Source organism: Corythoichthys intestinalis, chromosome 18, assembly GCF_030265065.1.
Source record: "Corythoichthys intestinalis isolate RoL2023-P3 chromosome 18, ASM3026506v1, whole genome shotgun sequence".
Classification (NCBI taxonomy): domain Eukaryota; kingdom Metazoa; phylum Chordata; class Actinopteri; order Syngnathiformes; family Syngnathidae; genus Corythoichthys; species Corythoichthys intestinalis.
The window spans coordinates 34,625,023-34,647,897 of NC_080412.1; the positions used below are offsets into that span (position 1 = coordinate 34,625,023).

The window sequence follows — 22,875 nt, forward strand, 5'->3', positions numbered from 1 at the left end:
TCATCACCAATGAGATTTGTTAATTGTCCCTACCTGATGCTTTTTGAGTAGGATGTTCACACTGGTCAAATCCTTGCCATAATCATCACTATGCAGCTGACCCTCTAGGTTCTTCACCCATCCATCCAGAGCACAGCAGCTCTGTGTGAACAGCTCTGCTCGATTGGCATCAAACAAGCACTGGGCTTTTGTGCGGGTAGTGCCCTCTAACTCCTCCCACTGACGCTGGAGTTCCTCCATAGTTTGCTGAACAACAGGTTTCAGCTCTGGCTTTTCTGCAACAAGAACTTGGCCCTCCTACCAACAACAGAAGCATTCCAATTATTTGTGAAGTAATTTACTTTAGATGATAAATTGAAAAAAAGTCCCACCTTATCGATTTTGTCCAGCCAGTCTTTGTTAGAGGCCAACTCTGCCATGAAGGCCTGGTGTTTTTGCCACTTGCTGTGAAGATTTCGAGCCTCATCATATGACATGTCCTGGGCTGTCAGCATCTTCTCATTGATCCACAACGTAAGCTACAAAAGGACAACAGTATTATTATGTATCATGTGATTAAGTAAATCTAAAGAGCTTTAGCTCACTTTCACTGCCATTAACAACTATAGGTATCTAATCCATTTGGACTCAGAGGCCTCCCAGTTCAAATGGATTGGACTAGAGTTGTTCGACATTATCTGGTAACCGATAATATCGGACGATTAAACCATTTTAATGTGATATCGACATTGGTTTTTCATGATCAGTTTTGGGCCAATATGCATGTTGCCTTAAACATTAATGTAGAAGCCTTTTGCCTTTGTACAACGCATGGTCACAGCTTAGCACAGCAGTTATGCTTATTGACCATCAGATGTCTCCAAACTTAGATGCTTGGGATTTCTTTTGAGAGCAGACTTTTTGCATTCATGGTGCAAAAATTAAATGATTGATAAAAAAACAACTATAAACTCATTACTAGCATCGAGCATCGATGGGAACCGGTTCTAACACTCCAATGCTCCCGGAATCGTTCGAATTTTAAAATTTCGATTCCTTGTTTCAATGCCCTGACCGCCGAGCAGAAAAAAAAATTGCTCGAATTTAAAGACTGATATTTATATACAAGTTATTATTAGCCCTGTGAGATGTTCATTTAATTTAAAAAAACTTTGAGAAGTTAAGACTTTAATATGAACTATGCATTTTTTTCTACCCTGCATTTTTTTTTACCCAGCCTCTTAAAAGAATCGGAATCGGGAATTGTTCGGAACCGGAATCGAAACATGGAATCAGAATCGGAACCGGAATCGTTCAATTTCAAACGATGCCCAACCCTACTCATTACATACCACTTTCACTGTACTGAAGCTGAGTGCCTTTGTTTTTATTTTGAGCCAGAAGCACAGCATTATATTTTAGATAGATTAGAGATATATAGATTAGAAAAAATCTTCGAACCAAATTTTGCTGCTTCGGGTATTCGTTTATTTTGAGTGGCATTAAAATTGTTGGTTTTGAACGTGTTTGCATATGTTCTTATTAATTTGGGTGGATACACTGCCCTCTAGTGGCAACAGTGAATATGAAATAACTCATTTAACATGGATGAATCCAGCTGCTCCGTGTTGAGACCAAAATAAGCTAATATGATTTTTTTATGCATTTATAATTTAGTTTACAGGTATATTTAGCTGTTTTCTATGGGAAAATGCTCGAACGATTGCATTTAAGCTAGCGTACTTATACTGTGCAAGATAGCCAATTGTTCTTTTGCTGTACTTAGATCCTCCTTTATTTTCTTAATATCGTGTAAGTCCAAGCTAAGGTATTTTATTTTTAAATGAAAGTGCAATGCTGCATAGTTTAAAGAAACACTAGGGAATTTAATTTTGTGTTCGCATTTAATGCTCTTGCTGTTTTACATCTCCTAAAATGTATTCTGCAATGCATTAAATGTTCCTGATCCGATTATTCGAACTAACTAGTTGATAGATTAATCGACTACTAAAATAATGGATAGCTGCAGCCCTACGCTGCATGATCCATATGTGACATGGCAGTACCTTATTGATATTTTGCACTTGATCTAAAAAAAAAAACAAAACAAACAAACTGATGTTTGCACTATTTTAATTTCAACAATAAATATAGGGGTGCAGTGTAGACACTTTTCCCATAACTTCAGTTCAAGTTGTTTTCACAATGTTTATTGAAAAACCCTGAAGTTGTTACTTTTATCATTATTATTAAAGCATCCAGTGGGGCATCACAATACAGTTAACCATAATATGTTAAGTCCACAACCGCATATATCAGTATTGGTTTGACATCGGTATCTGATTTTGGGAGTTGGACGATATCGGGATATTGATTATTTATCAGACAGCTCTAGATTGGACATCCATTGCTGTCAAATGGTGTTTTTAGTATCATGTAAATTTTCTCTGCAAATACAACACATACAGTATACCTGGCCAGATGGTGAATTTGTTATTAAGATTGATATGCTATTTGTACCTCCTGTCCATCTTGGAGGAAGTGTTGCAGTTCACGGTTATCTTTAAGTTTTGCCAGCAACTCATTAGCAGCGTTCTTGTTTTTTAAATGCCTGATCAAAATGAAAGAAAATGTTAAAAATGTGACACATAAAGAGAAAAGGGAGTCCTCGTAAAATTTGCACCAACCTTTGCTGAATAGAATCCACTTTCTCTTGGATCTTGTCAGAGTTTTCATTGCCATCGTTAATGAGGCGCTGTCCCGCCTCCACAACACCAGTTATTTTCTCCTCGCTGGCCTCTGTGGTGGTGAGGAAATCTTCATATTTTTTAATGGCCTCGTCTGCTCCCTGAAGACTTGTCGGCATTTCTGTGTGGGATAATACGTACTCCTACAAATAGGGGAAAGGAATGTTATGAATGCACTTTTTAGGTATTGTCATCTAATATATCGGTGATTCTGGACTATGTCTTTTCGCATAAAATGAGTAAACATTAGGGAACAATTAGACAGAGTTTTTGTAAAGATTCATGTTTTGCCAATGTTTCTGGGTTCATCTGGGTTTTTATTTATGTTTAACGTATAAAAGAAGAATTCTCTGTGTGCGAACTACTCAGAAACTTGGTGTTTGCTTTTAATAAGCTTGTGGTGTACTCTTTAAATATATTTTTAGAATCACTGAGGTCATGACTTTCTGGAAGAAACCATAGTTGTGACATTCCATTTTTCTAACCTGACTATTGAGGAAGGCCTCTGCCTGCTTTGCATCTCGTAAGAAAGTCTGGAAGTCGAATGCTTGGGCCAACAGACTTTGGCGGCTTTCCCACATTTGACGTAGCTCATGCCAACCAGTATCCAAGGCCTGGAGTCTTTGAGCCAAAAACATGTGCTGAGCATCCGTTTGTCCTTGGGTCACCTCCTCGCCGACCACTCGCATCTTCTCATAGTCGTCCTTGTAATTATCCACCTCATTTTTGATATTCTCGTGCTGGGCCAACAAGCTCTCGGCCTCAGGCAAAGAGGTGGGAATGTCCTCTGAGGCCACAGCTGTCTGGGTGCGGGAGAGCCACGACTGGAAGTCATCAAGATCCCTGAGGAAGCCCTGAAGCTTGCTGGCCTCACCCAGTGACTCTTCACGTCGTTTCATGGTAGAGTTCAACTCCTCCCATACTTCCTGTATCCCTGCCAAGCGATCTTGAATCTCCCCTGCTTGATCTGGATGTTCCTTGGCCAGTTTTTTTGCTTCCTTTCTTAGGTCATTTAATTTCCCCTGTACAAATGGGAAAAATATGTTCACAGTTTGATCGGTGCAATACTCCACGCAGCAATGACTCCATACCTGAATCGCCTCTAGATCTCTCTCCATGCCCGTGAGTTTGCGCTGGAGTGCCATTACTCCTGTTAGATCATTTCCCAAACTCTGAGTCGATTCAATCACTTTGGTCTTTTCTTTCATCCACGTTTGGATTTCATTACATTCCAGGTGGTAGTTTTGGATATTAAGGGCCGACTCCAAGCCTTGTTTCTTTTGACCAGCCAGCTTCTGGAATTCTTTCCACCTAGTGATAAAACCAAATGTGAATGTGATTAGTTACAGTTCCCCTTGTTGAAGTTTGCTGGGTCATTGCCATCATTATGTGTCATCTCTAACCTGTTGTTCAGATGGTCACGAGTCTGATGGATTTGGTCTTTGTTACAGTTGTCAGAATTTAACAGCCTCTCAGCCACATGGTTCACTTCGGTGACACTGGTCCCTATATTGTTCATTTCGGGTTCTAGTGTCTCAAACCTGGAGTCACAACAGAAATACTCAGTTTTCTGAAAAGTACACAACAAGATCAACACATATAAAGTGCAATACAAATAGGGCTGCAATTAACGATTTTTTTTTATCGATCAAACGGACGATGAATTAAACGATTAATCAATTAATCAGATAAATGTCACTTCTTTCATTTACCCTCACAATTTAACTTGAAGTTGTTTTGGGCATGTTGTAAGTAACAATGAAGACAAAATGGATGACTATTTCCTTCAAAAATAGTATTTTATTACAGCTTCCTGACTTAACTGTAGTCTATAACTAGGCATGTGCTAGTTACCGGTTGCAAGGTTTACACAGTGGTATGAAAATGTCACGGTTTAAAGACCACTAAAATTTCCTGTCATACCGCAGTTACGGTATTAGCTATTTTTGAGGTCCCAAAAATGTAGCGAGAAATCCGTGGCTTGGAACAGCAGCGCTCACCCATCCCCCTCCAGTTGTTGTTTTGTCCTGTGTCTGTTGCTGTGCTGTAGAATAGACATAATGGCTGAAGGTGTTGAAACTAAACCTGAGCTTCTTCCCCCCTCAAAAAAAGACAAAGTCGCTAGTATGGGAGTACTTCGGCTAATGAAAAGAAACAGACGTCCGCAGCTTAGAGGAGGAACATCAGCCGACGTGCAGCTAACACCTCCTACATGATTTCACATTTCCGTGATCATCATCCATCACGCTACACAAAATTAAAGGTAAGTAAACGCTGTTATCAACGTTTCTCACCAGCTACAAGATATAAATCAAGCTGGTTTAGTGTGTCTAGCGATGGTAAAACAAATACTTAATAGTAGTAGTAAAATAATAGTTAGCATGCGAAGACGGCTAACTATTTTGTTATCTATCATTAGCCTACTTTTGTAAAGTCTACCACCATTGTAAACATCTACCAATTTGCAAATACAGTGGGGAGAACAAGTATTTGATACACTGTCAATGGGTTTTCCCATTGGCAATGTATCAAATACTTGTTTTCCCCACTGTATGTTGTGAAAAATAAAAAATCCTGTTCATTGGAATTTTTTTTTTTTTTTTTTAAACCCATACATCTCAAAAGAACACATTTTAGAGCTAAAATTTCAATACCGTAATACTGCAGTATTTTTGCTCAAGTTATCATACCGTCAAAACCTCATACCGGCAGATGCATATCTACAACTGTACTGATTCAAGTACATAAAATTTGGTAAATTTTTAAATAAATGTTCCGAGTATAAAACTTAGAACTTCTCAGTACACAAATCAGACCAAAGTCCTGTTCATACAAATAAAAAATGTGATGCTGACATTTTTTTTCTTGTGGGCAAAGCGCTGATATAAATTGTGTCTATGACTCATTTATATTCTTTAAACAAAAAACAAAATCTAACTAGGCCTGCAAGCAGGACTGAACGGGCCCTCGCAATTTGGCACAACTCCGACGTCACGCAACTCGGACAGTGTGCAGGTCAGGGTGGTGGCAGATCGTCCTCTCTAATCATCTCATGTGAACCTAACATGCTCGAAAGTCGCCTCTTTACATTCACACACCTAAGAGATAAAAACCCCTATTGGAGAGAGTACTATAAAAAAAGGAGCAGCTACTGAGCTGTGCAGCCAAGCCCTTATTCAAAACCAAAATGGGGCCAATTTGACAAAGTGTGCCAAATTCTGTGGCTCTATAAGCTGCCTGAGTCTCTGAAAAAAAAAAATCCTTTTAATGGCGAACAAAGGGTCGTCACGGCAACAGACAGAGACATGTGGACATGGGCCGTAAAATAAGTATTACAAAAGGTCTTGAAACTACAATGACCAACCTGAAAAGAACTGGACATATATTAAAAAAAATGAGTGACTTTCTGTTGCCACTAGTTGGCGCTGTAGGGTTGATGCAAATGACCCCTACAGGACCCTTCAGACTATGACTCAACAAGCACGTTTGGCGCAGATATGTTGTAGAAGGTATGACTGTTCAAAACTTGCGGTGAGACGAAATGGCTTCAGTCATTTTTACTTCTCCTGTTGGACCCTTCTGCTTCAACCAAACCTCAGTATTTTTCATCAGGCACCTGAACACATGTCTTAAGGCTCCCCTGATGCAGGTTTGAGGTGAATAGATTTATTTTTCCTTGGAGGAGGAGCCTGTTTCGTAAAAAAAGGCATTTCCTGTTCCCACTAGGGGGCGCTAGGCCTAATGGGTAATATTTCAATGGACTCGTGTTAAGGGTGGGATCCCGCACATACGTGCCAGATATGAAAAAGATTGAACGTTGTTTCAAGGGGCTATTAGTCCTTTACTGAATTTGTCATTTTGACGAAAAAATGGCTGACTTTGGCACCACGCCCAGGTCAGACCCATGAATGAAAACGCACCATTTTGAAAATTTTAGATTTCCTATGTCTCCTGAATAGTCTAATCAATTTTGAAGATGATCCAACTAATTCCCTCTGTGACAAGGTCTCAAATGTGCACCCTGTTAATTGATAAAAATTTCACATTCGATCCAAAATACCCGATTTCCTGTTGGGTTTGGAAAATGGGTTCAAGAGACTTTTTGGAGCAGTTTTGCACAAGGTATCGACTCCCCAAATTTCATTGCTCTACGTTAAAAAAACCTAATAGGAAACGCCTTTTTGAAAAATTCAAGGGGGCGCCACTGAGCCATTTTGTTACATTTTTTTGTAACATCGCAAGATTATCAAAATCCACGCAAAGCCGCATATATGTGCAAAATTTGGTGAGTTTTCGTGCATGTCCAGGCCTCCAAATGTAAACTGTACTACAAATGGATAGAAATTTCACATTCGATCCAAAATACCCGATTTTCTGTTGGATTTGGAATATAAGTGCAAAAGGCTTTTTTGAGCAGTTAGGCATAAGGTGTCTACTCCCCAAATTTCATTGCTCTATGTTGAAAAAACCCAATAGGAAAGGCCTTTTTTAAAACTCATTTCTGTCGCCACTAGTTGGCACTATAGAGTTGATGCAAATGACCCCGACAAGACCCTTCAGGGTATGACTCTCAACAAGCACGGGAAGTTCGGCGCAGATATGTTGTATATCTGCTGAGTTATGACTGTTCAAAGTTTTTTGCAAGACAAATTGTTGACTATCATTTTCACTTTCCTGTTTGGACCCCTCCGCTTCAACGAAACCTCAATATTTTTCATCAGGCACCTGAACACAGGTCTTAAGGCTCCCCTGATGCAGGTTTGAGGTCAACAGATTTTTTTTCCTTGGAGGAGGAACCTGTCTTGTAAAAAAAGGCATTTCCTGTTCTCACTAGGGGGCGCTAGGCCTAATGGGTAATATTTCAATGCACTCGTGTTAAGGGTGGGATACCGCACATACATGCCAGATATGAAATGGATTGAACGTTGTGTCAAAGAACTATTAGTCATTTACTGAATTTGTCATTTTGCTGAAAAAATGGCCGACTTTGGCACCACGCCCACGTCAGATCCGTGAATGAAAACGCACCATTTTAAAAACTTAAGATCTCATATGTCTCCTGAACAGTCTCACCAATTTTGAAGATGATCCAACTAACTCCCTCGGCGAAAAGGTCTCAAATGTGCACCCTGTAAATCGATAAAAATTTCATATTCGATCCTAAATAACCGATTTCCTGTTGGGTTTGGAATATGGGTGTAAATGCTTTTTTGGAGCGGTTTTGGACAAGGTATAGACTTCCCAAATTTTATCGCTCTACGCTGACAGACCCTAATGTTATAGGCCAATTTTAAAATTTCAAGGGGGCGCCACTGAGCCATTTTGTTAGATTTTTTTGCAACGTTGCAAAATTATCGAAATTTACAATTTTCCGCACGAATGTGCAAATTTTGGTGACTTTTCGTGCATGTTCAGGCTTCCAAATTGGCCGTTTTCATTTGCCCTAAAAAAAAAAAAAAAAAATCCTTTGCAAAACAATAGGGCCTTCGCACGCTTAGTGCTCGGGCCCTAATGAGGCAGACTGTGAATCAATCTTTACCAAACAGTTGTTCATAAATACAATCCAAATCCAATTTCAAAGCATCTTGTATGACAATTTACAGTTCGAATGGGAATTCTGCTGAAAGGATCCTATCAAAGCTGTTATATGAATAGGTGTATGTGTGTGGTTTGACACAATAACTCAAGTGCTAATATGCTTTTCCAAAACACAATACAAGTGGACACTTAAGACACTAATTAGCATAATTGCTAACTAGCTTAGCGCTCTCTGCTATGAAGTAACGGCTCAACAACAATGAATACAAAAAATTGGCTTCATTTACTCACCTCTGACACAGCTACACTGGATCTAACAACACAAAAGACAATCTAACTCTTGATACTTCGTAATATTACGATATTGATTCAGCAACCCAACAGAGTGTAGCAGTGAACTCTCTCTTGCTCCACTCACTGGCATGAGTGCACAGCCTTACATTACACAAACAAGGACCCAAAGGGGACTTATCGTAGCTGCCGGCAAAAATCGATAATCAATCTAGATGTTTCAGCCTTAAATACACGTCAAAATAAATAGCATAGTCAATTAATGGCAAGCCGTCAACAAGGCCTGAACACTGACAGAAGCACAGGGGCTAAAAACAAATATTTTCTGTTTCATACAAATGTCATATTTAGTGCACTTTTGATGTTTGCAGTTGTGTATTTTGTGGTTTTTCTCACCTCTACGTTTGCAGTCGTGTATGTTGTGTTTTTTCCGGCCTCTATGTGCTACATTGTTGCAAACCCATCTCCCCAGTGCCTTCATAATCAGTGTTGCCCATGTAAATGCAGAACTACTCATATTATATTCAAGAGTCAGCATTCTTGGTAAGTATGTTTTTATTAAGTATTTCTGCAGTTTTTGTCATGTTATTCAATCAATATTGATCCGGAACTACTGTGTGTGACAGTTGTTAGCTATTTAAATGAGTTTTTATATTATATCTTGTATATATTGACGTTTTCTGTAATTACAACCTGATGGTGTTGGTATACAGACTTTGATTAAGTCTGCAGAACACACAACTTATAATTGGACTCTTGGCCAGCTGTACCTTTGTAAAATGCAAAGAGGATTAAGCATAGTGTCCAATTTCCTTGTAAAAATTTATTAAATTGTCCTAATTTTTTTTCCTGTGTCACAAACAAATGCGGCATATTTTCACTTCCAAACTGACCTCTGCTGCACCACTTCCAAGTCTTCAAGTTTGGTTGGGATCTCCATGCCGTGTAACCACTTCTCTTTTTCTTCCACCCAGAGTTGGCAGGCACCCGCCTCACTAAACATGCGATAAAGCGCTAAAGCACCTTCCAGGGCCTGGCGCCGAGACACCGAGAGGGATTGTAGCTCTTTGTAGCGCTGCTCAATAGCAGGTAGCCGGCCCTTCACCTATATTTACAACAAATAATAATTAAAAACGATTTTAAAAAAAGCATTCGAGATGCATGAAAAACATGCTTACCTCAGGGTAATTAGCATAGGTTTGTGGAAGTGCTTGGTTTTGTTCATGCAGGGATTCAATGAGCGGTTTGTGGCTCTTGATCTCCTCCTCTATTTCCCTCTGCTTGCGAGCTAATGTTTGGGTGGAGAACTCATCATGACCCACGTCCTGACTAGACACCTGCCTTAGCGTTTCCATTAGCCAAGCATCCATGTCATTAGCATCTGTCAGGAACTGATGCAGGCCCACCGAGTCTTTAAGCTTCTGTTCTCTCAATTTTGTTGTCTAGGAAAAAGAAACAGCAAAGAAGCCAATATAGTTAAATTTTTTTTTTTCTCACAAGGACAGTGGGTGTCAAAATATTTGGTAGCAAGTAACACCCTAAAGAATACTTCGCTACCAGATGCTACCATCTAGGAAGTGTTGTTTTTGTCAACAATGATAAAAATATTTCGTCAACTAGCAAGTTTTATATGATGATGACAAGCTAAAAACGTAGCTTGGGAGACTGCAACATAACGAGACAAATGCCAGTTTTTGTCTGACGAGATGACAACGAGACGGAAATGCGACATCGTTTCTGTCATATATTCACAATGCTTGACATTTTCATCTTGTACGTGGAGTACGTCAGCTTGCACTGTAGCAGTGTTTGGGTTATGTCACTCAGGTGAGATGTACTGCACCTCTCCCTCACTCTCCTCACTGGAGTTTAGGATATATCTCAAGCTAGGCTGTGCTTGTTTGGAAACATAGTAAGATTTGTTTTCTTATCTTGACAAGAAATAATATGCAATGTTGCTTTAGTCTTTAAAGGTCTGTGCTCGGTGGTCACCAGACGCTAGATGTAACTCTTAGCATTAGCGTAGCATTCGCGTTAAAATTAGCTCCTGAATGACTAGCGTTCCTCTTAAAACACTGTGATGTCTAAGGCAGAGCCACTTGGCTTTTCTTGTCAGTCAGTCTAGAGCAGTGGTTCTTAACCTGGGTTCGCTCGAACCCCAGCGGTTCGGGGAGTAAGCAGCCCTATTTCCATACACTGGTTAAATCTAGGCAAAGAGACTTTTTAGGCCAGGTTCTGGAATGGTTTGCTCCCAATTTACAGGCTTAATCCATTTTTTTAAACTGCTAGTCCTCGATCTGATGAGAGGAGAAACAAGTTTGCTCAGTGGAAGGTTGACTTACACTTGGTATCAGGAAATCGAACAGACCAATGGGCAGCGTGGTCTCAAATTCGGACAGGTTTATAAAACATGCTGTCAAAATGCGAAAACTTTGAACGGGAATTTCCCAAATTATTAGCTTCCTAGCTTGGATATATTGGTTTTGAATTTGAAAAAAAAAGCTTTATTATCTAATCCCAAAGGGTTCTGTGAATCCACATGTGAAACTTGTGGGGTTCGGTACCTTTAGCAAGGTTAAGAACCACAGGTCTACAGGATGTTAAACGCTCGGAAAATTCTTTTTAACATACAGTTCGTGGCTTTTAGGTAGGTTTAATTGAACGTACTGTTTTTCCTGCTCAGTCTATTCTCATCACAAAGTTGACGTTGCTACAATATGTGCTCATCTGTCTACGTTCATTCGAAATTTTTGAAAACCTTTATTTAGTTTTGGACTAAAACTTTTTAATCTTACAGACGAAAACATTTTAGACAACTAGATGAAATTTGTATGAGATTTTGTTGACTAAAACTAGACGAATATATTTTGAAATGACTAAAATATGCCCAAGACTTATAAGTACTTTCGTACAAAAGACTAAGACAATAATTAAAAGGGGTGCCAAAGACAACACTGTAATCTGGACTGACAATACCTTATTGGCCACCATTAAATGTGCTATACTGTACATCCAATCTATTTTTGTCTAGCGCCGTCAATGGCATTGAAACATGAGCATTCACTGTCAGTCCTCCCAATTTAAATGAATTGGATGTCAATCCCAATCAATGGGAGCCAAGGCGTTGAAATATACAAGTATAGTAGCGTTGACGTGAATATATTCAGGAAAAGGCAGAGGTTGGATTTAAGGTCAAATTTGAATTTTAACACTGCACTAAGATATTAAGGTGAAAAAATCAAATGGTAATGTACTTTAGGACTGAGTTAAATGGTATCACACCTAAAAGTTGTTCCTAAATAGTTGAATATCACAGAACTGTACCTGATTAGTGCTCTGTAGCAGATTAAAAAAACGTTGAACATTTAATTCAGTCATTCTTTTGCGTATCACGAGAAGGGTGCCGCGTACCACGCTTTGAGAACCACTGCATTGGCGCATACCTATCAAGTACTATACAAGAGTTGTAATCGAAACCCACCTCCTCCAAATGCGCCCACTGGGCACGAATATCTTTAATGCTCTCTGTGACCTCCGGGGCTCCAAAGTGTCCCTCGTTCACCAGAGCCTCCCCTGCAGCAATGCTGTTACTGAGCGGGCCATAGCGGGCTGCCATCTCATCCCTGAAAGCCTCGTGTTTACTGAGCAGGTGAAGGGCAGACGTAAGGTCACGGCCGCACTCGCCGCTGGTCAGGATCTGCTCTTGCTCTCTGATCCAGGCCGCCTCCTCTCCCAAATCCCACAAGAATTGCCAAAGGCGGCGGGAGTCCTCAAGGCGTTCTCTGCGCTGTCCAGCCAGATGGCCGAGCTCCTCGTAGGCTTGGCCCAGCAGATTGACCTTTTCACTCACTAGCCCTGGCTCACATGGTTTGTAGGCTGGCAATTGGAAGAGCAATTTTATCTTGTAAAACTTAAGAAATGAAACATGTAAACAAAATGTGAAAACAATTTTGTAATCCTCACCTTGGTCATGAGAAGTGAAACGTTTTGCAGCTCCCTGCACTGCTTTGATTCTCTCTGCCTGAGCTGAAATATCAGCCTCTACTAGAGTATGTTTCTGAAGAAGGTCCAAAACATCGTGCAAATGTTTGCCACTGTCTTGAGACTGCAAACGACTCTGAACATAGGAATACAGAACAAAATAAGGAGTGTTTCTATTCCAGGTGTATGCTGGTTACTTGTGTGTGTAAAATGCTGCGTCGGTACCTTCATGTCAGCCATCCAGTCCAAGATGTAACGCATCTCTTCAAACAGCCTCTGCAGGTCTCGATGGGCATTTAGCCTCTCTCTTCTTGCCGTTAGAAGCTCCTTGAGGTATTCCCATAGGCGAAGCACATTGTCCCTTCTTGCGAGCACACGTCTCACATCGTGGTATCTCTCCGCCTCCAGCTCTTTGGCAACAGCCTCGACAGCAGCCACACGCTCCCAATACGCACCGATGTCGGTCTCAATCGCCTCGTGCTTACGAGTGGCAGCTTCCACTGCTCCCAAGTCGGTTCCAAAATTGTCCTGATGACAGAATTAATCCAATTTGAATCCCTATCAAATGCATGCTGCGTAATTTATTCTGGCTATAGCGAAATTACCGTATTTGCCAGAATATAAAACTGTGTTTTTTGCATTGAAATAAGACCGAAAAAGAGTGGGTCCTCTTATATTCACGATCTAGACGTTATACCCATTCACGACGCTAGATGGCGCCAGATATCATTGAAGCGATGTTCTGTCATGACAGATCTCAGCTACTCTCAAGTTTAACCAGTTTGCATATTTTATTGCAATGTTTTTCCTTATTCAGATTTGTTTCAAGACCACAGTTACAGTTGGACTTGACTTTGATGGTTAATGCAGTTATTGCAATTTTGTTGTTTTACCACAATAGATTGGTTTATTTACATTTCAAAAATCAGAAGCCATTCATATACGAATGTGATTGCACTTTAGTTTACACATTTAAATGTTCAGATATTAAGATTTGAATGAGGCAAAATAACATGCTTTTTATCTCAAATATATTGTTATAATCATTTGTTTTGGATGTACTGTAATTATTTTCTGTATAAAAATTAATTTGCTGTTCAAAAAGTCTTTTTTTCCAAACTTGAGTCTTGAAAAAGAAGGGGTTGTCTTATAATCAGGGCCGTCTTATATTCGGGCCAATACGGTACTACAATAAATTACCTGAGACACCAAGCGCTGATTCTCACTTAGCCATGTTTCCCGCATGGCAGCTTTACGGTCAAAACGCGCCGCAAGCATTTCCAGCTTTTCTTGGCGAATCAGTTCATTTCTCAGTGCCAGCTCACGTTCATGCTCTGCCTTTTCAAGTCGCTCCCATGCCTGCAAATACAGGAAATACAAGACGTAAGTGACATACACTGTTATTAAGACTAATCAGTCTTGAATAAACCAATACCTTATTGATATCCGAGATTAATTTTCCTTCTCTTGGTGTGTAAACTTTCTGGTTGTTTGCTCTCATCTTACTCTGTATAGTAAAAAGGAGGACTTCCAAGTTTCCCTTCTCTGTAAATCTGTAGCGAAAAAAAACAATCTGTGATCAAAAGATCCTTTACATATTCATGAAACATGCAAAGGTCAACCACTGCTATTGATTTACACGATGGTAGACGTTTTTTGTTACTCACTTGGGTGGTTTCTCTACAGTGCGGTAAGAATTAAAAGCCTGGAGCTGATTCTGCACGGCGCTGAGCGAGTTCGCTAACTGCCGATCATTCAGAGTCACTATTGTCTGCTCGATCCACTCCAGCAGCTCTGAGGCCAATGTCTCATATTTGTCTATCAGCTGATCAGCCTCAATGGCATAGTCAAGAACCTGAAAGAGCGATCTAAGAATTACACCAACTGACCAAGGAAACTGCAACCACGCACTCACGCGTATTATGAATCATGTTTGGAAAGCTCACCTTGCCAATACGTTTGCCCTCCACTGCTAGCGCTTTCATCTTTGAGAAGTAATGGTAGTAGGTAGCCACGTAAGTAATGATGGACTTCTCATCCGGGTGATCAACATTCACATCTGCGGGAGAAGTAGAGTGTGTTCAAAGATTAGTGCTGCAATGATTAATCGATTTAACTTGAGTACCGTAATTTTCGGACATTAAGACGCACCTGACTATAAGCCGCGACCCACCAAATTGGACACGAAAATAACATTTGTTCATAGATAAGCCGCAGCTGTCCTCACTGTATTATGGGATATTTACACCAAAAGATATTAACCGGTGACATTATATTTGACAGCAGCAACATAAGACTCATAAGATCAAATGAACCACCACTCTTGCTTCAAGAAGCTTCTTTCGGCCATCACTGCTCCCGTGAGGGAGACAGTCAACCTCTGCTGCCACCTGCTCTCAACACTTGTTGTCCAACATGCCCCCTAACATGCATTGCAGAGCTACAGATGTAAATAACTAGTGCTGCAACGATTAATCGATTAACTCGAGTATTCGATTAGAAAATAAAGATTCGAATTAAATTTGCTGCTTCGAGTATTCGTTTAATTATAGTGACGTTGTAATGGTTTGTTTCAAAAGTGTTTTCATTTAGTTGTATTGATTTGGGTGGATACACTGCTCTCTAGTGTGCCTCATTTCACATGACTGAATCCAGCTGCTCTCTGTTAAGACCAAAATAAGCCTTTGTTTGAGCTAACGTTTCTTTTTTTTTTAAATGCATTTCGATATTAGTTTACAGGTATCTATAATATTTAACTGTTTTTTGTGTGCATGTGTTTGAACCATTTGTTAAGAGCATGGTAAAAAAAAACTAAGCCTTTTATAGCGTTTAAGCTAGCGGACCTTTGCTATGTAAGTTAGCCAATTGTTTTTTTTTGTTGTTGTTCATAGATCCTCATTAATTTTTTTATACCGTTTGAGGCTCAACTCAGGTATTTTCATTTTTTATGTTCCTTATCCGATTACCCTAATTTCCGGACTACAAGCAGCTACTTTTTTCCCTCATTTTGGGTCCTGCGGCGTGTGCAATGATGTGGCCAATTTGTGTATTTTTTTTTAATTTTTTGTGTATCCATTTGAAGTGGGAGGGTGGCAGCGAATCAACATTCGTTCATTCGCTGCCACCCTCCCATTTCAAATGGGTCGGACATCTACTAGTGATGAAATTAAATTGAATAGTTTTTAAGAACCTTGATTGGACGAAGAGTAATAATTAAATTTACTTTATTAAAAACAATAAGAACACTCTGTAATGGCCATGGATATCCAATCCCAATAGACTAGATAGCTATTGTCATCAACGGTAGCCAAAGAGTTAAATCCATATTTGGAAGTGTAATGTCAGATATACAACTCAATGGTTTTGAATGAGATAACAGACTGGTAATCCAACAATCAGGCATTGGAGTTTGAGGTTTAGTGGAAAGACACAGGCCGCCAGGCAAGTCACACACAGTAAGGCTTTGTGTTTGTATTGGCTTTACCTTCTGGGTCCAGCAACTTAGTAAGGCCCATCTCCTTCTCGGCTACATTGAAAGCATTCTGGAGATTGTAGTGAGCGTTGGACCTTTTCAGAGTATCAAACTCAATCAGGTCGGGTCTGCGGAGGCCAGACAGCAATTATTCTTTTTATTAGAAACAAACTGCAGCAGTAAAAATGCGTCATCAACTTTTTATGCTGGAGGATTAAACCTTGAAATAAATTTTACACTCTATTAAAAAAGAGATTAGTCTGATGATGGACAAGGAAATTGAAAATAATTAAAGCAGAGGACGGCTTACATAATTCTATCATGTACTGCCTCAGGTTAATGGTAGTGATACGGTTAAATAACTATTGTTATAACAATGTTAACCTTCAGTAACATTTAACCGCTGAATTACTACAATGTCTTAGCCTGCGATATCACAGGTTTTCACGTGCTACTAACTTACAGCATAACAAGCTATTCAAACTGCACTATTACCTACAGGATGTGAAAGTACTGTACATATAAAATAAGTAGGTTATTATTTCAGTGATCTAGGTCATCTCTCTCTGTTTTATTTTTATCGTCAGCCATCCTACGGACTAAGAAGGAGAAGACCTGAATAAAAACACCCCTGAGAAGTGTGATTGCATTGCGACAAGTAATACAAAGTAGAAGAAAAAAAGATGAGGGGCCTACCAAAAACTTTACTTAATTAAAAGTTTGATTTAAACACCTAACTATGCTATGGCTAACTTCAATGTACATGTCGATATACAGTGATCCCTCGTTTTTCGCGGTTAAAGGGGACCAGAACCCGCCGCGATAAGGGAAAAACTGTGAAGTAGGCCCCCCTCCCCACAAAAAAAAAGATTTCATTAAAAAATTTTTGTTACCTTTTTCCCTCAAAGTATAACTTAAAAAAAACTTTATATATAATTTTCTTAAATGGTTTTCAAGCACTTTAAATGTAATAATTGTGATAAGTTTTAAACATGTTACTGTCCAACAGAATTATTTTTAAACAAGAAAAAAAGTAGACGCCCAATCCATTTAGAAAAAGTTTTTAAAAAAATTTTGTCTTTATTAAATGCTTAATCATAGATTTCATAATTATATTGACGGGTCAGATTCGACCTTTAGTGCGCCACACCTTCAACTAGAGGACCATCCCACAATCCGCTTCAGTCATTTGCGGTCGTTCGCAAGATGCAGATGCAGCGATCCAAGGCCGGATTTATGTTGAAAAAGTACGAAAACTGTACCGCATACAAACACTTGCTTTTTTGCTTTTGCCTCTTTTGCTATTAAGCAAGAATCAAGACTGTTTTACGTCCATATCCACAAAGAATTCAGGGATTTAAGCATTTATTCACAAGAATTTTCACTGGAAAAGCTGTTTACATATGCCGGCCGCCACATAACTGACAAACTAGCATCGTACTTCGACATATTTACATAAAATAAATGCTAACTGCACGTTTTTTGGCTTTTAACCAAAAATCGAGACAGTTTTACGCCCATATCTATAAAGAACTCAGGGATTTAAGCATTTAATCACAAGAATTTTCACCGGAAATGCTGTTTACATATGGCTGCCGCCACATTGACTGACAGACTAGCATCGCACTTAGACATATTTACATAAAATAAATACGAACTGCACTTATTTTTTGCTTTTAACCAAGAATCGAGACTGTTTTACGTCCATATCTATAAAGAATACAGAGATTTAATTTATTCGCAAGAATTTTCAACGAAAAAAGCTCTTTGTCTGTGATTTCACTCGGTCAGCTTTGACGGCCACGCCAACAATGCAAGCCCCCTATTAATCGGCCCCGTTCCCCGTCGATATCATTATGAAGTTTGAAGTCATTATGGCTTCATTGAGTGTCCACTCAAATCCGCTCCAGCTTCTCACTTACACACATTAAGTTGCTACAGCAACTTTTTAACAAATTAAACGATGATTGACGCATGCAGCCCTTTGAAGGTCAAGTCTCTGGCAAGATCAAAGCTTAACCGTCTGTCAATTAGAGCTGAAACGAATACTCGAGCAACTCGAGTAACTCGAGTTTAAAAAAATGATCAGAGTAATTTTATTCACCTCGAGGAATCGTTTAATTTTGCCAGCTCTAAGCATCACGTTTTGCCCGGGCTACTTTTAATGCGGGACAACACACTGAGGTCACGTGCGTAGAGGAAAAAGCAATAAAAAAAAATTTAAAAAATTTAAAAAAATAAAAAAACCTTACTGCAGCCAACAGCCGCTACAAACTACGTCAACGTTGCTAAAAACTAGCCCGAATGATGCTACTGTGGTAGCAGCAGGTAGCGTCTGATGGCACTGATGCGTCTCGTAGATATCACATGTATGTTGAATTAGATGCTAAATGAGAGACTCAGCGGCGTTAATAAACAGCCACCATCTTAAAGCACTCGCTCACGTAACGTTAGCCCTGTGGAGGGCTAGGTTTCTATACATTATGACCACTGTCGATGCGTTGCTAACGTGTCTTACATACAGGCTTTATTTAATCTGTGAAAACATAGCGCAGTAGAGTGATGAGGGTGTAAAATAAAAACCTAATAATGCTGTCAATTTTAGCACAGTAGTCATTGCTGGATAAAACACCAAGAAGCACTGGTCCCTAATGTACTCCAATACAGCAGGTATCATACTGTAACGGTGACAAAGAGTCACCCGCTTCGTTAGGTTGCAATTATTTATTTTTTGGAAGCCGACACACACGCACCCGCTAGAACCACAACAACAGAAAGGCACGTCGCTCGCTCTCCCGCACCTCCCTCAACCCCGTACGTCAAGCGGTGCATTCAGGAACGCATGCAAATACCCCCGCCATATTATAACTTGATATGTTACAATACATCTATTTTGAACCCTGCAAAAACTCAAAATCCTATCAGGATTTACAGTTTAGACCAACTTAAAACTTAACTAGAACTTAAACAAGCTTAACACAAATGGAAATTTAATTGAAACAAGTGGGGAAAAACACTTAACTTTTAAGTGATGTGTGTTATCAAGCGTAATGGCATTTTTAGGTGGGAATATATTTTTTATAAGATCTAAAAGTTTTTTGAGTGAAAGCAGTGAATGTCTTTTTTTTTTCTAGTCACATCTGAGATGCAATTGTTGGCTGTTTTCAACAATGTACATCGAAAATAAAGACATTGATTGACTGAAAATGGTTCAATATTAGATTAAATGTCTTGTTTTGTCATGTATATTTATAATTGCTCTTTACCTAAAAAAATATTTGTTTTATCCAATTACTCGATTAATCGATAGAATTTTCAGTCGATTACTCGATTACTAAAATACTCAATAGCTGCAGCCCTACTGTCAATAATCGTTTACTTTGATAAGCAACTCCAGTTAACTCTCTGACAAACAAAGAGCAGGGAGAGGGAGCGAGCAGAGACCATGCAATCGCCTCGGGACAGCTCATCTTTATTTTTTTCTTCTCTAATTTAAAAAAATCCGCAATAGACTGAGGGCGCGAAGATTGAAATGCAAAGTACCGAGGGATCACTGTCAACAGCATCAAGTACAAGGAAAAGTCATTGACCTGTGTTTGTGCACGATGGCATTGAACGCTAGGCCATCCCTCCAGCTGGTTGTGAAGTTGTGAATGTTGACATTGGGGTAGCTGCACAGGCCAGGAAAAAATGATAAATAATTAACACACAAATAGATTCAACAGTAACTGCTTTAGAGGTAAGGTGAATGGCCGCATAAACATGCTGAATTCTCACCCGGCAGTTTTCATTTGGCACCACAAGAGAAGGGCATCTTTCGCAGATTTCTTCTCTTTGTTGTCTTCCGTCTCCACGCTGATGTCCTGAATCTGTGGCAACATCATTCAATCATTCATTTATCGCGCCAACATAAATCAATACTGAATTATAGCATTATATAGAGATTATCATGTTGTTATATGGATGCTGTACCTGGAAGCGAAGAATTATGGTCCAGATGAGCCCCAGGGTGAGACGGTGGTTCCCGTCCACAATATCATGCGATCCCATGTTTTCTAGATGGACCTTTTGTTCTTTGAGGAATTGCAGAGCTTTATCGACGTTTTCCAAGCAGTGGATGCGCATGCGGCCTTTAGTGGGTTTTGGCTGTAAAGCGAAGAGGCAAAAAATGAACCAAGTCTTAAACGCCAATTGAGAAATAAAGTCACACATAAAATGGATGAAATGAAGCACACCACATGTCCTTCCTCATAACTTTTGATGCCAAGAGGGGGACAGAGATTGATTTTTTTTACCCCTGAGATACTCACCAGCTGTTCTCCTGAGAGCACTTCCAGTAGGCGGATAAGCATGCGGCCGTCACGCAGGTCCGTGTATAGGTCACCGATGCGACAAGTGACTCGGCCTAAGTGAGAGTTCACCCATTTGGTAAAGGTTTTCTTCTGTACAGCTTCACGCTCATCTAAAAAGGAATCAGAAGGAGAGGGAAATGGTTTATTCAATGGGTATTATAGCTGCAGCTCTATCAGTTAGTTAATTTGAATAATCGACTAATCAGGTTACGAACTAATACGTTGCAGAATAAATTTTAGCAGTCGTAAAAAAAAGGTTTGCTAAGATTGCACTTTCAAAACAGCATTGAATACAAAATAAGTTTTTTCCAACTAAGCAGAATTACACTTTTTTTTAACACTCATTTTACAAGGGTTACAATTAAAACACCTGAGCTTAGCCTTAAACGGTATAAAAAAATGAAGAAATGAGGTTCGAAGTACAACAAAAGAACAATTGACTTATTTGGCTAACTTGCATAGCAAAATTCCGCCAGCTTAAATGCTATAAAATGCTATTTTAAAAAAAAATTTTTTTTTTTTAGTAAAGTTTTTAACAAATTGTTGAAACACATATTTCCACAAAAAAAATACTAAATATATGTCTAAACTAAATTAAGAATGCATAAACGATCATATTTGCTCAAACAAAATTTTACACTTATGTTGGTCTTAACAGGACCAGCCTGGATCCAGCCATGTTTGAGGAGTTATACCATTCACTGTTACCACTAGAGGCCAGTTTATCCACCCAAATCTCTAAAGCTAAATGCAAACACTTTCAAAACAAACCATTATAACATCAGTTTAATTAGATTCAAAGCTTTTTTCTAATTGAATTACTCGAGTTAATAATCACTGCAGCTCTACTTAAAAAGAAACACTCAGGTATATGTAAAGTAGGGGTGGGAACCTCTGTGTACTTTACAGTATGATACGATTTGCGATACAAGGCTAAAAAACGAGCAATAAAAGGAAAAACAAGCTATTTTCATCTTTCTGCTGTGAAACCTTCATTCATTTGCTGCCCTCCCTCCCACTTCAAACGTGGCTGCCAATGCCAGGCAATGAGTTCATTTTGGGGCATTTCATGTCATTTTCTGTTGATTTTCAGTCACTTCCATTTCCTTTTGGAGCGTTTATGTGTCACTTCCTGTTGATTTTGGGGCATTTACAGGTCACATGCTGTTGATTTTTGGTTACTGAAAAGGAAATGACTCTCAAAAATGTCCCCAAATGAATAGGAAGTGACATAAAATCAATAGGAAGTAACCCATAAATGCCCTAAAATGAACAAAAATTGACTTGTAAATGCCAACAAAAAGACTGGCTGCCGATGCTCTGGTTGCCAATTCCCATAAACGACGCTAGACGTCCAATCTAGTCAAAATGAATTGGATTTCTAGCGCCATCAATGGCAGCCATTAAGCTAACGTAAACACCATTTTAATGGAATATTTTTGATGCAAACATGTTGGTTCCTTTTCTATTTTTAAACAGTGACGCCTTTTTAAAACTATATATTGATTCTTGGTGGGAGCATATCAACCTTTTGGGCTACAAAGTATCACGATACAACAGCTTTTTGATATATTGCCACACCCCTAATTTATAGTATTTGCTGTGCTTACAATCCCTCCTAGTCAAAATAATGGCAGGTAAAGAGTAATTTTTTAAAGCTAAGATTATGGCCATTCTGATCATCAGTGATGGTACAAAATGTTTCCCTCTACAACAGCTCAGACATATGGACAAGGGGAATAAGGCTAATCCTTCTCTACCAGCTAACAAGTGGCCTCATTCCTAGGACATAAGGTCTAGCGTCTTTTTGAAAATGCTGTTTTAGCATGAAATGAATACTGGAGGGAAAAAAACATTTGCATGCACATGTGAAAATAGATTTAAAGCAACCACTTTAAATATTAATATACGAGATATTTGGCCAATATCTCATATTTGTGGAAAAATGGGCCCCTTGTGCATATGTAATTGCACTGTATAAACATATACTGTATCTGTTTTTATGTACCACGTATTGTATACTTTGAATGTGTGAATAAATTAAATTATATTACAAGGTAACAAATTAACTCTGCCACATCGCGAGGTTATTAATAGTCCAAGTCCAAAAGGCTAAAGTTCAGTGAACATGAGGAAACAAAAGACAACTGTTGTGTAATCAACCACCCTTGCAGTCATTTTGAGAAAAAAAGAACCGATTCTAAAATTTCACACATGCCTAGTAAAGTGGCGTAACAACACATTGTAATACACTTTAACTATTGCAGGTTGAATGAAGCCGTTGTGAATCCCTATTGTGCTTCCCCTCTTATCTCTTCTACGCTTAAAATGGTGAAAGAAACATTGGTTAACCCTCCGGTTATCTTTCAAAATGCATTACCATTTACAATACTATTGGTTTTTACAATCATTGTTTTCCACATAAACCTAGTAGTAATTTTATATGGTGTGGTTAATTTCTTTCACTTAATGACACCTTATCGGCTGACTGCAGATGGCTACGCCGGTTATCCCA

At 39.1% G+C, this 22,875-nt stretch overlaps 1 protein-coding gene across 5 annotated transcripts in view; it reads right to left on the reverse strand.

Moving 5' to 3' along the window:
* sptbn2 (spectrin, beta, non-erythrocytic 2) overlaps positions 1–22,875 on the reverse strand; it is an 81,730-nt gene that overhangs the window by 17,258 nt on the left and 41,597 nt on the right. For all 5 annotated transcript variants that reach the window (XM_057821125.1, XM_057821129.1, XM_057821126.1 and 2 more), the window contains 21 exons: positions 20,319–20,470; positions 19,981–20,154; positions 19,786–19,877; positions 19,599–19,679; positions 16,021–16,136; positions 14,483–14,595; positions 14,204–14,391; positions 13,972–14,089; positions 13,737–13,895; positions 12,762–13,064; positions 12,519–12,672; positions 12,037–12,431; positions 9,734–9,997; positions 9,449–9,660; positions 4,130–4,267; positions 3,818–4,037; positions 3,212–3,748; positions 2,667–2,869; positions 2,500–2,590; positions 372–518; positions 34–297 (listed from right to left, as the gene is read on the reverse strand). In XM_057821125.1, the coding sequence (XP_057677108.1) occupies positions 34–297; positions 372–518; positions 2,500–2,590; positions 2,667–2,869; positions 3,212–3,748; positions 3,818–4,037; positions 4,130–4,267; positions 9,449–9,660; positions 9,734–9,997; positions 12,037–12,431; positions 12,519–12,672; positions 12,762–13,064; positions 13,737–13,895; positions 13,972–14,089; positions 14,204–14,391; positions 14,483–14,595; positions 16,021–16,136; positions 19,599–19,679; positions 19,786–19,877; positions 19,981–20,154; positions 20,319–20,470 (4,121 nt within the window). The remainder of the gene's footprint in view (positions 1–33; positions 298–371; positions 519–2,499; positions 2,591–2,666; positions 2,870–3,211; positions 3,749–3,817; positions 4,038–4,129; positions 4,268–9,448; positions 9,661–9,733; positions 9,998–12,036; positions 12,432–12,518; positions 12,673–12,761; positions 13,065–13,736; positions 13,896–13,971; positions 14,090–14,203; positions 14,392–14,482; positions 14,596–16,020; positions 16,137–19,598; positions 19,680–19,785; positions 19,878–19,980; positions 20,155–20,318; positions 20,471–22,875) is intronic.